Raw genomic sequence first — 14,658 nt, 5'->3', positions numbered from 1 at the left:
ATGTTTTGCCCCCTTTGCAGTAGATGATCGCTCAAAGGGGACCAGTACACCTACCACAAAGCTGATTGGGTGATGGAGAACAGATGTGCGGTTCGGTGAGGGTTAAGCAGGTTAATTCAGCCATGCCATGGTAAATATAAAATGATCTAAAATAAGAGAAATGACACGTTAATGTTTGAAAAAGTAACACTGCGTTTGCCTTTCAAAGCGGTTTATACGTCAATCCAATCCAAACTGAAGAACATGCATGGGATTAAAGCCCCCATCTTCCAACTGATGCTCCAAAATGCTCCAGTCTGAGTGCTATTTGAGGTAATAAAACAAGCTCTCACTGCTCCTGCAGTCTGCCTTAAACATAGGAGCAGTGGCGACTGACCAATATAGGGCACGTTGAGTGCCCCGCAGGAGCAAAATGATATATAAGAAAATGTTTTTTTTAAATATGGAATGTATCCCGTAATGTTCGTAAAATATATCTGCCTAAAATATCTGCTTTCCCTGCACGTCCTCTCCGCCTGTCTGCATGTCTCAGCAGAGCTGTGGCCACAGAGAGACGACCCAAAGGAGGCGGGTCTATGAAGTAATTAAACTATTTGACTAATTAGCGTCCTCAAATCAGCCCTGGGCCAAAGGGGTTTTGGAAAACCACCTTTTGTAAAAGACACTTGTATTGAGGCTTTTTTCACCTCCAGATCTGCCATTGAAAAATGTTTCGGGCCACGGATTTGGTTGAAATTCTGACTGAATGTCGGCCCGAACAGTATGAGCACCTCGGGAGTTGCTCCAAACATTGACTGGGGCTGAATTACTGAAAACCCAGCCGCACAGGCAGGATATATTTAGAGTACTATTTTAGTGAGACTGCCCAGTGACTCCGGGTCTTGAGGAGATACAGTTACTTCTGGAGTCCCGATTAAAAAAGCAGGCTGTCAATCTTGTTGGGCCATTAGTCAAGAAGGATTAAGATAAGGTGACATAAGTGGTTAACGAGTAGAGGACTGTTTGCTGCTTTGGATTTCCATGCTTTATAAACGGACCATCATTTAATAAATGAACGTCATAATGTATTGAAGAACACTTGAGATGGAGACCATAAACTCATGTTCACTGAGTAGTATAATTGTATAATTTTCTCAATACAAGCAAAGGAGTTTCCCCCTGATGAACAGTAGAGAGAATGCACCTGATCATTACCATCACCTTATGTTAGAGACAAAGCCTTTTCATTTGTCATTTGCGTCCCATCTCTTAAAGGCACAACATAAAGTACTTTACAGTATACAACATTGAGGGGAAAAGTAATGGACCTGTGTGAGAAACCAATTCTTTACTTGTGTTATTTATATTTTATCGATGCCAGGTACGTTAGCATCCATACAGCTAACCGGAGCAGACATGTGACATCTCTCCCCTGTGACCTCTATAACCTCCTCACCATCAAAGACGGGTGAATCATGACCTTTAATTCCGACCTCTGCAGAATGTTCTTTCCACCACTAGAGAGCAGCGCATACTATCTTATTTAGAGCCTGAGAAAGCGTTTGGGGCGTTTGCTCCTGGTGCTTCTTCTTGTCTGTGTGTGCTGAGGCACATTCCGCTCATGGTCTTCTTTCGGGGAACTGGGACCATCCAACGCAGACTCCCATGTGGCATGTCCACCTCCTACTTGCTGTAAAGTAATAGCTGAAAACATCCGTCTCACAAAGAACGACAAAAACACAGATGTTGCAGCATTCCTTCGGCTACCAGTTTGTGAGGGACGATCACTAAAGGAGGCGGTCTCTATGAACTCTGAGGAAACTGGTGCAAGGAGCCATAAACTGCACCACAACATGATCCTGGGACTATGGGCCGAAACGTCTTGCTGTATCTGAAATGAAAGGAGAAAAGGGAGACCTCAGAGGGAGAATGTAAGTGGGTATGGAGAGAGTTCAGCAGCAGGGTCTGAGTTCTGCCTGGGGAAGGATTGTTCTGCTTCTACACGCCGTGTTGAGGAATGTCAGACAGGTCGCATACAAAGCTTTTTTCAAGCATTTACCAGCTAAATCATATCAAATTGCCATTGTTGGAATGTATCTGACTTGATATCCAAGAAGATCTCATTTGCATAGAGCTTTAAAACTAACCCAATTATTGTTTTTTTAATTATTTTAATTTTTTAGGCATTAGAACAAAAGAAATAGAAACCTCTCTGTATGACTTCTCTGCAATCATTGTTTAATCTTAGAATACCGTAATGAATAATGACTTACTAACAACAAATCAAATGACAATGGGAAGCTGGTAGTGATGAATTAACCGATTTTAGTTCACCTTCTGTAAGGAGTTGATTAAGACCAAAAGAGTCTTAAAGAAGCAAGAATATTGGACCTGATATGTCACTTAAAAAGAAACATGACTCCATGAATGCTAAAGTTTGCTAACATGTCAGCAGTAAAAGTAACAATCATTTGAATATCATAAAAATAGAACGTCTGCACACTCAACTGTGTGTAAAAGTATAAGAAGCAAAACCTACTTAATGGGAATACTTTTTCTTTGCTCAATGTCGTAGCATTAGACTGTTAGCGCCTAGCTTAGCATTAAGTCTATAAGCAGGGGTGAGTGCTACATTTCGAAAAAAACATGTAATAACAACACACGTGCTGGTGTCACCTTTAGAGCGACTGTAAGCACAGGGCGACTGTGGATCAGTGAGTGCAGGGTCGTCCTTCAGTCAGATGTTCAGCGGTTCGAACCCTGGGTCCAATGTGCAGCTTGTTAATTCTGGTGTGAGAATTTGAATTAGTCACTGCTTGGCAGGTGTCACTGTACACGTTAGAGGCTGCCATTAGTGTGTGAATCAGTGCGAATGGATAAAAGATGACATGTAGTGTTAAAGAGCTTTGGATGGTTGGAAGACTAGAGAAATACAAAACAGTACATTTACCCTCTACCAGACCGTTATAATAAAGCACAGTATTCCAGTACAGCAGCAAATAGATCCACCTGAAAATAATAATTGTAACTAACAGCATCAAGAGATGGCTGTGCTCCAGATGGTTACACATGTACAGTGTGAAGGAATAACAAATGCTTTGTATTTTCTCTGCCTTACAGGCTCAGTTTCAGACTTGCCTACATTTTCTCATATAACCTGTTCCAGTTCTGCGGACACACATGGATCCTGGCTAATACAATAGCCAGGTTTCTCACATTTGGTGAAGGTAAGGTTCACACAAATAAAAGGGATAAATGAAAAAGGGTCCAATACTCAGAAATGTGGATCTTTAGATGTCTGAGCTCATCATGAGAGACCAACTTTCATGGTTGTTTTTAACTCACGAGTAGGAGTAGGCTAATTCTCATGAAAAATGTATGATGCAATTTAATGTTTTCACTTGGCAGATGCCTTAGCAGACACATTTTACTCTGTTGGCCTTGTGATGAGTCTGTGCCAGCTGCTCTCCATCCTGGAGCTTTTTCATATCGCAGATGGGATTGAGAAAGCCAGACTCCTCCCTCGCTTCATCCAAGTGCGTAGAAAACTTCAAAATGAACAATGTGGTTTTCGTAATATGGTCAAATGTTTATTCAAGAGTTTCACATCCATTTGAAGCGGAGGGTGGATTGCTGGGATCTTGTTTTAGGTTATGGAGAAGAACTTCCTGCTGATCATGGTCATCATGCTGGAGATAGAGCGTAAACCAGTGGTGTGTGCCCAGCTCTTCCTGTGGAATATTCTGGACCTCCTACGGTAAACATATTTAACCTAAGTAACTTTACTTCCTAATATTAAAATTGAAGTAGTGCAAAAACCTATATTTCCACATTTAACAGGTTTCTCCAACACTTTCTTCTGTTTGCACCGTCTCCCGCTCTGTGTGGGGTTCGGACACAGCGCATGGAAAGGCCTCGTGCCGGTTTCACTTTTGTTCGTTTTCTTTCTAGGGTCTGTGTTAGGTTGGTGATGAAGCCGTGACCCCCCCCCCCCCCCCCCCTGCTCTGGGGGTCGCAACCCCTAGTTTAGGGGTGTAAGGGTTAAATTCATCTCCGCTTTCTTGTGAGGTGGAATATTCGCTTTTTCTCATCGCCTCCTTGTTTTTTATTAGTCATTTGTTATTTATTTTGTTGGGCTGCCAATTATTACCATACTCAAATTTTATAACAAAGTGCCCAATCTGAGATGATTGCGTCTATTTAAAATGCATGCAATGAATTGATGCTGGCTGCTCATCAATTCTACTAAACTTTTTTTGGTTTTATGATAAACTTTTGGCTGCTTTTAATTTTAGCAGCTTATTCTCCTTATTCTCCTCAGTATTGATGCTGGATCCAAACAACAGATCAAGAGCCTCTGACTGATGCAAATTGCATCGATACGAATTGTGTATTGTGGCTCAGCGTCTCAAAAGATTGTGTCATAACCCACAAAAACAATATGGGGCGCCATGCAGATTGTAAAAAACAAATCCAGCTTTATTCAATAGGGTCCATTGATTGAATTTACTGAATAAAGCCAGCAATTCTCAGGTGACAGTGAGCGATATTTTAGGAAATTGCCACAAAACATTGTGAATATACCGTAACATTAGTAACATTATACTGAAGTAATAAATTATGTTGAGATGCTGTTTCTGGACATCCCAGTAGCCCAAAAAGTTTTGTAAATGCACTTCATGTATTGCACTTGCAAGTCTTTTGACCGCTTCAAGCACTTGATTACTGTGGGATTCTGAAACTTTGGATCAAGGAATTTAATAACTAACAGCAATACAATTTAAAAAGTGAAATATCTCAAAAGGTCTCAAATGACCATCAATATTGGTTCACAGGAAGCTTCTGCCTGCCTCGTCTCAAAGCCCAGCTTTTCCAATATGCAGGGTGTCCCTTGTGCTGCTGTGGTATGTGATTGGCTGCACATTCAATCCCAGCTCCTTGCCTTTCTGCTCCATGACTCTCTCCCCTGGTTTTGTCTAATGGCCGGATCTAAAATCCCTCACTGACCTGACTAATCCCTATTCACTTAATAATACAATACATTCAATGATCACACGTTTGCTTACAGCTTCTTCATGTAAACATAACAAAGCAGGCATAATATTGATATCATCTATTAGCTAGTACACTTAATATAATACATCTTAAATTATCACAGTTCATCACTTTCTAACTATTATGTTTAACTATGATGTCAAAATGTCTGCCTTGCAGGGCAGATCTACACGCTTTTGCTCATGAACAGCCTAACAGGAGAAAAAGGAAGAGGCGACATATGTTGGGCCAAATCCGGCCTGCTGGGGCGTCCAGGGCAGAGCCCAAGTCTGGGCTATTGTGACAATTACAGAAAGGTCACCATGCAGTCGCTTCTGCTTTTTTTATATCGATGATTCGTTTTGTACGGACCCCCCCGTCCCCCGCCCCCCTTACTGTCTGCAGTATGTGGCCCGAATCTGAAACCAGTTTGACACCCCTGCCCTAGACTGTCACGTTAGGAACAAAGAGTGTGACGTGAGCGTTATAGTGAACACGTCTTAACCAGTCGGTTATTGTGTAATACTGTGCTGTTGTGTGCTGTGTGACGACAGGTACCCTCATGAGCTGCTGTGTTTAATGGGCAGACCCTCCATCCCCATGGTGTGGACCCGCTACACACTCTGCATCCCCTTGTATATCCTGTCAGTGGCCACTGAAGGTGACTACGTGTTTTATACACTTTATATCCGCTATCAAGCTATTCAAACTGGCATTTTGACCCGAATGGCATGAATTTGGGTCAAGCTGAATCTCATCATCAGCTATACTGCAACACTGTTACAATGTGTCAACAAGGGTTTTCGTACAAGGGAAGTGGTGGAAGTGTGCAGGAAATGCGTTGGCAAAGCCGAGCCGATGATAACATGTCAGGAAGCGTGTTGGGAAAGAACAGATGTAACACACAGGCAGTGTGACTCCTCACTGGCACACGGTCTATGTACTCTCGAAACATCGTTTTGTGTAAAACAAGCCATTTAGAGGTCTCCTGTCATTTTGTACTACGTCCTGTACAATTACGTCCTTAAGAATCGTTCATTATTTTTTAATGTGAAACTTAAGAAAATACTACATCGAAAATAATAACAATCCATACTCAAAAAATGACATTTGAATTCTTTGGCGACTGCTGGTGGGGTCAGGATCAGAGGTTTAACTACAGACGTATAAAGCAATGTGTTCCTCTCCTTCCTCAGGTGTCACCATATACCAGGCCCTGCCTTACATGGAGCCAACAGCACCAAACTGTTCCTCTTCGAATTCTACAGCGTCGACCCCCACCCGCCTCCCCTTGGTCCTGATGGTGTACCTGCCCGTCCTGGCTCTTGGTGAGATGTTAGCCTGCATTGGAGAGGACAGTGAAGGCATATCTCATGTTAAAACACTCACCGGCAGTTATGATCATGGAAAGTTATTACTTCGGAAATTCAATATGTCATCATGATGAAGGCCAGATACACATTGACAACCCTTTTATTCATTGCAAAATGCGCCCGGTCGGCGCTCATACTGCAGCCCTGCAGAAATGGATGAGGGGTCTTTGTCTTTTCTGTGACGTTTCATTAATGAAAGAGGTGCTTTTAATCCAATACCTGTGTCGAGAGCATTACAGGGTGTGACACGTTGGAACTATTTAACAGGTTGCTACCAGTCAGATTTGGCACCATAAACCCTGTGCTCAAACGTTGAATCTGGAAACCTAAGCTACAGCCAGAGGCAACATTAGGAATCCAACAACAATGTACGAAGACCCAAACTAATCGCAATCCTCATGACCGAACCTCAGCTGGTAGGGCGTGTGCACACATTACAGATACAGCATTGCCCCCCCCCCCCCCCCCCCCCCCCCCCCGCGCTTCCAGAACATATGCTAAGCTAGGCTAATAGACTTCCATTTGTTCTCAACACAGAGGCAGCATCAATCACCTCATATCACTTTTGGAACAAAAGCTAGTACAGACACAATTTTCATCATTTGGACTGTATTAACAACCAAAATAGATGTTAAACAAAACAGTCAAGAGGTGTTTTGAGAGCAGAATTTCAGCTACAATTAGAGGGTATTCACGTCCAAATAAGGATAACAGTATAGGAATTATAAGACATTTATACATACAAATGGACAAAGTGACATAAATCAAATTTTCACTTTTAATATACGGTGGCAAATGCGTCAGTGAAGTCTGGAACACAGACATCTGCCAGACCTCGACCAACTGTCTTCACTTCCTCTTTGTTCCTTGGGCGAATTCCCTTCAGCAAGTGAGATGCTACTTGGACATGCAGAAGGTACAAGTTGACATTTTGTCTCATCTGTCCACTGTATTTTGTACAACTGTACAGGCTTTTTTAGGCAAACTCCAACCTAGTGTTCCTGTGTTTGAGGCTCACCACTGGTTTACAACCCTCTCTATTTACTGTGTTGAAGTCTTCTCTTGGTTGACTTTCTACACAGACTACCTCTGGAGAGTGTTGAGTCTTGTTCTGGCCCATTGTTGAAGGGGTCCTCCTTCACCTTTCTTCGGTCATCTTCTAGGTTTTTGTGTTGCTGAGCTCTCCAGTCAATTTTTTCTTTTAAAGAATGTACCAAACGGTTGATTAGGCCACACCTAATTATTTTTCCCATTCTCTCTGATGGGTTTGTCTTGATTCTTCAGCCTAATCATGGCTTGCTTTGCTGATAGCAACAGCTCTTTGGACTTCATATTGAGAGTTGACTGCAAAGGATTCCAAATGCAAATCCAAAACCAGCCAATTGTCCAATTACTTCTGATCCCTTCAAAAGAGGGACCGTATATGAAATGTCTTATGATACCTACACTATTGATTTGGATGTAAAATTGAAGCTAAAAGTCTGCACTGTTTCCTTTCAAACCCATTGTGGTTGTGTACAGAGCCAAGCCAGAGCTATGAGGAAAATGCAATGTCTAAATGTTTATGGAGCTGACTAAATATACACCAGGTTACACTTTGTAAACCGTCTTGTACTTACGGTAGACATTGGTTTTTTGACAGCAAGCTGTTGGATTTGTTCTATAAGCTCAAAATGTTTCTCTGACATTGTAACAGTACCGTTGTGTGGTTCTTTTAAGGGGCCTCAGTGACCGTCTGGCAACTGCTGGAAGAGAGACACCACCACCTTGAGAAATGGAACAACAAGTTAAAACGGAAATGACACCTTAGACTCAATGTTTAAAGGTCTCTCAGGTAATTCCCCTGGAGTTCATCAGAAAATATATTTTTTTTAATGATGCGAGTTTGATGTCATCTCAATGTGAGATCATTACAATCTGTATTTTCTTTTGAAGAACTCAACATCCTGAAATATTTGAACCTTAATGAGCATATACTGCTGGAACACGACCCTCTAGATGTTGTGATGAGGTCCATTTCTGCTGGATAAGCCTCACACATCCAGGGCCATGTCCAGCATGGCAACCCCTGCATGCGTTGCCACGGTGACAGTCTGTCAGAGCTCTTCTGGGCTACCACCCGTATGCTCTGGTCCATACGGCTTTCTTCTTGAACTCAGCGGAGGACTTCAGGGCCAACAGGGCAGCTGAAACAACAAGCATCAGATAATCCTTTGCAGAATAGGTGTATTTCCATTGTTGTCCAGCACCAGACTCTACATTGCATATCATGTGACAATACACGTATAAAATATGGTGTAAATAATCCACTGTCTCTTCAATCATATCATTTCTCTCTCTCTCACACACACACACACACACACACACACACACACACACACACACACACACACACACACACACACACACACACACACACACACACAGTTCTGTGTCATTTAAAGAGCTCAACATTTAGATTCACATAATAATACATCGTAATGCATTGAGTATTGTTTGCTGCTGTGTTTGCACGGCTTACCTTTGGCTGTGCTGACAGTTGTGGCTGAAAGAGTCTGATCAGGACCTTCTATGACGGTGAAAAGCCACTCTATGAACTGAGGCACACACAAGGACATGCTCAAATTGTTTGTCGTAGTAATTCTTAAAAAAAAAAAAATTCAGAATATGAGACTCGCTAACCTTGTGCGTCTGGCTGCTCCATGGTTCTTTGGCGAGCAGTAGAGCCAGGCTGCAGGGCATACCCAGCAGGCACTGTGGCAGGGCGCGGTCTGTGAGCGACTCCTCACCGTACAGACGATGTCGCAGAGTTTGGGGCTTTGAGTCGGATTGCCATGGGAACCACTGGGCCCTGATGCCTAGGAGGAGGGGCATGGAGTGGTCCCCCCAGGAAACTACGGCAGCAGCAAAGACCTGGAACAGGAAGTCTGTGGCCTGGCGGAAAAAAAGGGAAATCTATGTTCAGATGATTTCAATAAAATGCTATTAAAAGAGTCACATAAATGGAGTTTGAGGTACAAAACTTGGGAGGATGTTAAAACACTATCAGTATGACAGATCATTAAGCAACATAATTCTTAATAAGCTGTGTAAAGTCTGATAAATGTCAGCTTCAGTCAGGTCTGAAGACTACAAGTTTGACAATGAGACAGAAGTGAGTTATGTCTGATGCCGGCCATACATAAGCCACTACTGGCATAATCAGGTTGAGTTCTGTAGGTGTCATTTTTGACGAGGAGAAAGAATGTGCAAAATAAGACCATTCTAACAACTGCAAATAAATTGTACATATATATATTTTTTTATTTGTTGACACGGAGAGTGGAGTTACAGTCTTAGGAATGACTCTCACCTACTTGCTGGAGCATCGTCTGTGGTCTGTGACAAAGACACACCGGCATCTCTAGAAATATCTCACTGAAGTCTTCCACCATGAATCAGATAAAACATACCAGTTTGGTGTCTTCAATTGTGACAGATGTTGCACCGTAGGCAACATTTCGGATGTGTCCCATCAGCTCCAGCAGCCAATCCATCCTTTTTGAAACACCTATGACGAAGAACAAACCCTCTCAAAAGACATGTGGACATTAACATATGTCCTGATTGATGTGAATGCACCAACAGTATTTTCTAACCAGTATTGGGGCTGGTGGCCAAGCGACACTGGTAAAAAGTCTGCAGGAGAAGCCACCCGACTCTGCGGCTTGGCCAACCACGAAGCACCCCAGCAATGATGTCATTGAGCCCCAGGAGGGGCACCCGGCCTTGGGAGGTTAAGTAAGCGAGGACGAAGCAAGTCTTCTCCATCTGAGTCTAAAGAAGACAGAGTGTACAATGTCATTTACAAATATACAGCAAAATCTTTCCTTTGTAGCTTTTTAAACCTACTATGAAGTTTTGGCCACTCTACTATCTAGAGCTCTAGCAGCCTGCACCAGTTGTTATCTGGAATGTCATGTTATACTAACATAAATGCATCTGCTATATTCAACCAATAATGGCTTCGTTGATGCTAGCCGTCTAAACTCCACCTAACCACACAAATGTTTGTTTACAGATTGGAAATAAATATTTTATTTTTTTAGTGAGTTTCTGAGGTGCATCTTTTAACTTTGAATAGAGCAAGGCTAGTTGCTTCCCTCCGCTTACAGATCGTATGCTAAGCTAGGCTAACCACATACTGTAACCAACAACCAACTATGTTTGCACATGATACAAGCGCTTTTCTTTTCTTACAGTATACCATTTACGCATCGCACTGTGTCACACCATACTATACCTCCTGGACGTGGGTGACTCTTTCAATCTCTGCATCAGACATCTCAGACAGACATTTGGCAATTCCCATGTACAATTCCACTTCATTATCCTAAAACAAATGAATGCATTGTCAGCAAAATAAAATAGGTGGATGTCCATGGTGTATGCTCTGGTAATCACATCAGATTCAATACTATATTTCAATTTTAAACACATATTTAAAGTTATATTTTCAAATGAAGAATAAAAGGGTAAATGTCAGCTGGAGAGGGAAAGCAGCTGTAATGCCTGTCAGGATATTGTAATTGAAGTGGGCTGAGAGAAAACTAGACTTTTGCATTTTCTATGCATGCCACCTCCGTTTAGGTAGACACCTTTACGTTGTAGCTTTGAGGATGTTCTTTGCCTACCCATGCTTTAATATCTAAACTGAAAGCATAATAAGCTAATAATATCTGAACTCTCAGTTGAAGAGTCAGTTAATGTTCAGAAGACGAAAACAGTTAAAGTGTCAGATAATGTGTATGAGATGAAAACAGGTCATGCATACCAGATAGTTGTCGTGTGAGCACTGCACAGTATTTTTTTTAGTGTCATCTTTAGTATTTTAACTTTTATTTTGTTTGTCCAAAATGGACCACATTCCCACCAACGAACAGAGAGCGCAAATCTGTAAACCTAGGGGTAAACACTGTTGACTAATGACAGTGACATCATATGACACAAGAGGTACATTTTACTATCATAAAATACACACAAAATGATTTCATGTGCAGCTATTGAAACTAATTGCCATTTAAAGTGTAAAAGACAAAAGCAATTGAACTTTGATTCCAGGTGTAGAGATAACAGTTGAAGTGTTAACCATGAAAGCAAAGGATGCATCCGCTTGTGTATAAGCGTTGAAGAATACATATAAAGTGTCATGAAAGCAGTGCATTTCATTTCAGCACCTGGATGTTGTTGGGCAGCAGGGTGAAGATCTTCTCAGTGCTGGAGCAGAGGATGGTCCAGCAGCTATTGGGGGGGTTTTGGAGGGCCATGGCCAGGGCGAGGCCCTGCAGCAGGGAACGGCACAGGGCCAGGCGCTGGGGTCGGAGGTCGTCCTGGAACTGCTGCAGACCCAGACTCTCCATGTGGACCTGCAGCTTGTCTTCAGAAACATGCTTCATCCACAAGCCGAGGCTCTCAAACAGCTGAGCCCGAGTCTGGTACTGGAGGAGAAATAGAAATCCTCATGTTTGCTGTATTATGAGTAATATACAGCACTAATAACCCAAAGTTGGGATATTTTAATTGTAAAATGGATTCACATTTGCTCAAACTAGTTGGCATTGTGGACTGTACAATGCATTTATGAATTACTTCTGATCCTCAATAAAGTTAACTTACTTTAGCAAAGTAAAATTTTTGTATCTCTGTCTAACAGAGAAACTGAAATGAGTTTGTATCAAGTTTGCTAAAATCTAGCATCAATTAAGCAAGTCTGTGGTTGTCAAGACTGAGCACAGAGTGAAAAAAATTATATCTTTCAACTCGATAAATCACAATTTGTCAATCAGCCCTTGTCTGGGCGTGGCTGATGCCTTCATTCGCTAATAACTTGCCATGCTTTGGACATATTTCACTCAATACTCAAGAGGAACTTACACTGAGACTGTGCACAAGGGGTGGGGACAGCCAGGGGCCCAGAAAGAGAGAGGCACTCTGAGAGGACTGAGCCTGACACGCTGCCAGCCGCACACACTGATGCTGAACATCCTCTCCTGTCAAGGACAAAAGAGATACTGAGCCTGCTAGCTGTGCTAGCCCCGGGGCACAAAGAGACACGCGTGTGTGTGAGAGCCCTCACCGAAGCTGAGCCTCATCAGAGGAGACAGGACAGCACTCCAGTTGACGGGGGGGTACTGGAAGCTGGCTCCAACCGATGCCAGTGGGGTCAGAACCGATTTAACCAGAGCAGGATGAGCAAACTCTGGACCTGGGTCCACAGGAAGAAGTCACGCATTTGCAGGGAATTAATGTTATATGTTTTCATACCTTTTGTTGAAGGGTGTGATACGTTGAAGAAAATAACATTGTTGAATGTGTGAACTAACCTTTTTTCCCTGCCTCTGTGATGAAGTCAACGATAGATCGGATGAGGCTTTTCTCTGGGAGGTAACTGAAATTCTGAGGGACTGACAACATGAGAGGAGAACAAGGAGATAAATAAAGACAAAGATCTATACCAGTGAATAGAATCCCGGTGAATTGTGAAAACATGGAAGTTCACAGGTGCGCTGCTCCGTTCTTACCTGCAGTGTGACTGTGACTGGTGGACATGTGGGCCAAATGCAAATGACCAACTAAACAAGCACTGTTGGACTGCAAACCAATGGCTCCTGAGGAAGTTATGATCTGCAAAAAACATGACATAATACAAATCAGAGAAAGCAGAAATATTGAATAGATACCTGCAGAAGTGAAGAAATCTGTAATAACAGAAACTTCATTTTGGAATACTGCAACAGTGACGATGTGGTGTCTGACACCGTGTTGGAGTACTTGGGGACAATAATGCGGAGAGTGCCGGACGGCGCACAGTCTCACTGTCGAAAACAACAAGAACAAAATCTGTGGTGCGACATACCTGTGTGATGGCTCGAATAACCTCATTCAGCCTGCTCTGTTTCTGGGAGGAAAGTTCCACCTCACTTGTTTGCTGAAAGAAAGAAACATGCAATGCCTTAGCGAATCAATGCATTACTAGAAGTATAAACAGTTCACTCCCTATATTTAGAAAGTGGAATCAATTTATTTGCCTCGTAGCCCCGATTGCCTTCCAATTCAGGTATATTCCACCTAATACTCAGTATATGCATTTATGGATTTATTTTTGATTGTTATATCATTTAATCCAATAAGTAAACTAAGTATGTGTACAAACAAGTCACAGTTTCATTGGTTCCCCTGCCAACAAGGGACGTCTTCGTGGGGATGCGGACCTCCAGTGAGTGATTAGAGGTCCACAAGCAGATCTCTTACCTGGATCAGGGAACTCTCCGATCCGACTAAAGCCACCAGGCCGTTTGCGGCGGCCAGGCGCTGCATAGTAGGACAACCCTGAAACATGAAGACACACAACTTGCTCTTAATGGTGAAATAATAATTAAAGCTTGAACATAATTATAGATGTTACAGTACTTGTATTACTGTGAGCACTGACTAGTTTTAACTGTATACTTCAGCTTTGGCTCTCTCTAAATGTTGATCTATTGCCTACATGTGAACAGAATCTGTTTGTAAAGAGGAGAGATGTATAAATACATTATCTATTACAGATCAGATTAGAGAGTTCATGTAAATGTAGGACCTCGGCCAATAAGATCTTTATCCAAGCTGCCAGCAGACGATGATGGATGTCCTCTGCTTTGCCATGGCCTGACATCGACAGGCCGTGGACCACCAGCCCCAGAGCCAAGGAGAAGCCTGGAGTCTGAACACAAGCATCCCAACAGCATAGAAACCAGGGGTCAAACTACAGATTTCTCAGAATGGAGCTTCGTACAAAATACTCAATGCTATTTGTTTCTAAAGAAACATACGACCACCTTTCAACCGAGCTCGATTACCTAGTATTTGTTTAATGAGTCTACTCTGGTCTCGCATGTTTTAATTGCTAATTGATTAATTATCCGTGTGTATGTTGACTAACAATAAGCTGTGTGGCTATTCCAACAGACAATTCTTAATTCTCCCAACGTTGTGTGTACTCTTTGCAGATGATGTGCTTCTATTGGCTCCATCAGACCTCCAGTACCTACAACTCTGACACCAGGCTTCTCCATCAGAAAACACTGGATTGAGCAGCTGCTCTCTGCTTCTAGAGGGATTATACATCTCATCTGTCGTGTGACTGTTAAGGGTTTAAGTTAACTACTGCACATGTGTGCACGCTGGTCGCTCTGGAGGAAAGGAATGGATGTAGCCGCTTCAGCTGAGGTGAAGCTCTAAACATGTGCAGTTG

At 42.5% G+C, this 14,658-nt stretch overlaps 2 protein-coding genes across 5 annotated transcripts in view; one reads left to right on the top strand and one right to left on the bottom strand.

The window, feature by feature from the left end:
* The first annotated feature begins 1,565 nt into the window (after positions 1 to 1,565).
* hacd4 (3-hydroxyacyl-CoA dehydratase 4) lies at positions 1,566 to 14,628 on the top strand. Of its 2 annotated transcripts, none has more exons than XM_062561909.1 (8): positions 1,566 to 1,910; positions 3,100 to 3,206; positions 3,388 to 3,515; positions 3,630 to 3,736; positions 5,568 to 5,674; positions 6,210 to 6,341; positions 8,106 to 8,220; positions 14,414 to 14,628. In XM_062561909.1, exons 1-7 carry the CDS (start codon positions 1,876 to 1,878, stop codon positions 8,186 to 8,188), a joined length of 699 nt encoding a protein of 232 aa, XP_062417893.1. In that variant the 5' UTR covers positions 1,566 to 1,875; the 3' UTR covers positions 8,189 to 8,220; positions 14,414 to 14,628. The 2 variants fall into 2 exon arrangements, with proteins under 2 accessions (XP_062417893.1, XP_037335026.2); XM_037479129.2 differs by lacking the exon at positions 14,414 to 14,628 and adding an exon at positions 8,322 to 8,456.
* focad (focadhesin) overlaps positions 8,336 to 14,658 on the bottom strand; it is a 30,376-nt gene continuing 24,053 nt past the window's right edge. For all 3 annotated transcript variants that reach the window (XM_037479127.2, XM_037479126.2, XM_037479125.2), the window contains 14 exons: positions 14,005 to 14,127; positions 13,677 to 13,754; positions 13,282 to 13,353; positions 12,947 to 13,049; positions 12,749 to 12,829; positions 12,502 to 12,630; positions 12,300 to 12,415; positions 11,603 to 11,863; positions 10,669 to 10,758; positions 10,025 to 10,202; positions 9,839 to 9,936; positions 9,069 to 9,320; positions 8,908 to 8,983; positions 8,336 to 8,572 (listed from right to left, as the gene is read on the bottom strand). In XM_037479127.2, the coding sequence (XP_037335024.2) occupies positions 8,499 to 8,572; positions 8,908 to 8,983; positions 9,069 to 9,320; positions 9,839 to 9,936; positions 10,025 to 10,202; positions 10,669 to 10,758; positions 11,603 to 11,863; positions 12,300 to 12,415; positions 12,502 to 12,630; positions 12,749 to 12,829; positions 12,947 to 13,049; positions 13,282 to 13,353; positions 13,677 to 13,754; positions 14,005 to 14,127 (1,731 nt within the window). In that variant the 3' untranslated portion in view covers positions 8,336 to 8,498. The remainder of the gene's footprint in view (positions 8,573 to 8,907; positions 8,984 to 9,068; positions 9,321 to 9,838; positions 9,937 to 10,024; positions 10,203 to 10,668; positions 10,759 to 11,602; positions 11,864 to 12,299; positions 12,416 to 12,501; positions 12,631 to 12,748; positions 12,830 to 12,946; positions 13,050 to 13,281; positions 13,354 to 13,676; positions 13,755 to 14,004; positions 14,128 to 14,658) is intronic.

The sequence above is a fragment of the Pungitius pungitius genome, chromosome 1, assembly GCF_949316345.1.
Source record: "Pungitius pungitius chromosome 1, fPunPun2.1, whole genome shotgun sequence".
NCBI classification, from domain to species: domain Eukaryota; kingdom Metazoa; phylum Chordata; class Actinopteri; order Perciformes; family Gasterosteidae; genus Pungitius; species Pungitius pungitius.
This window is presented reverse-complemented; position numbering and strand designations above follow the sequence as displayed.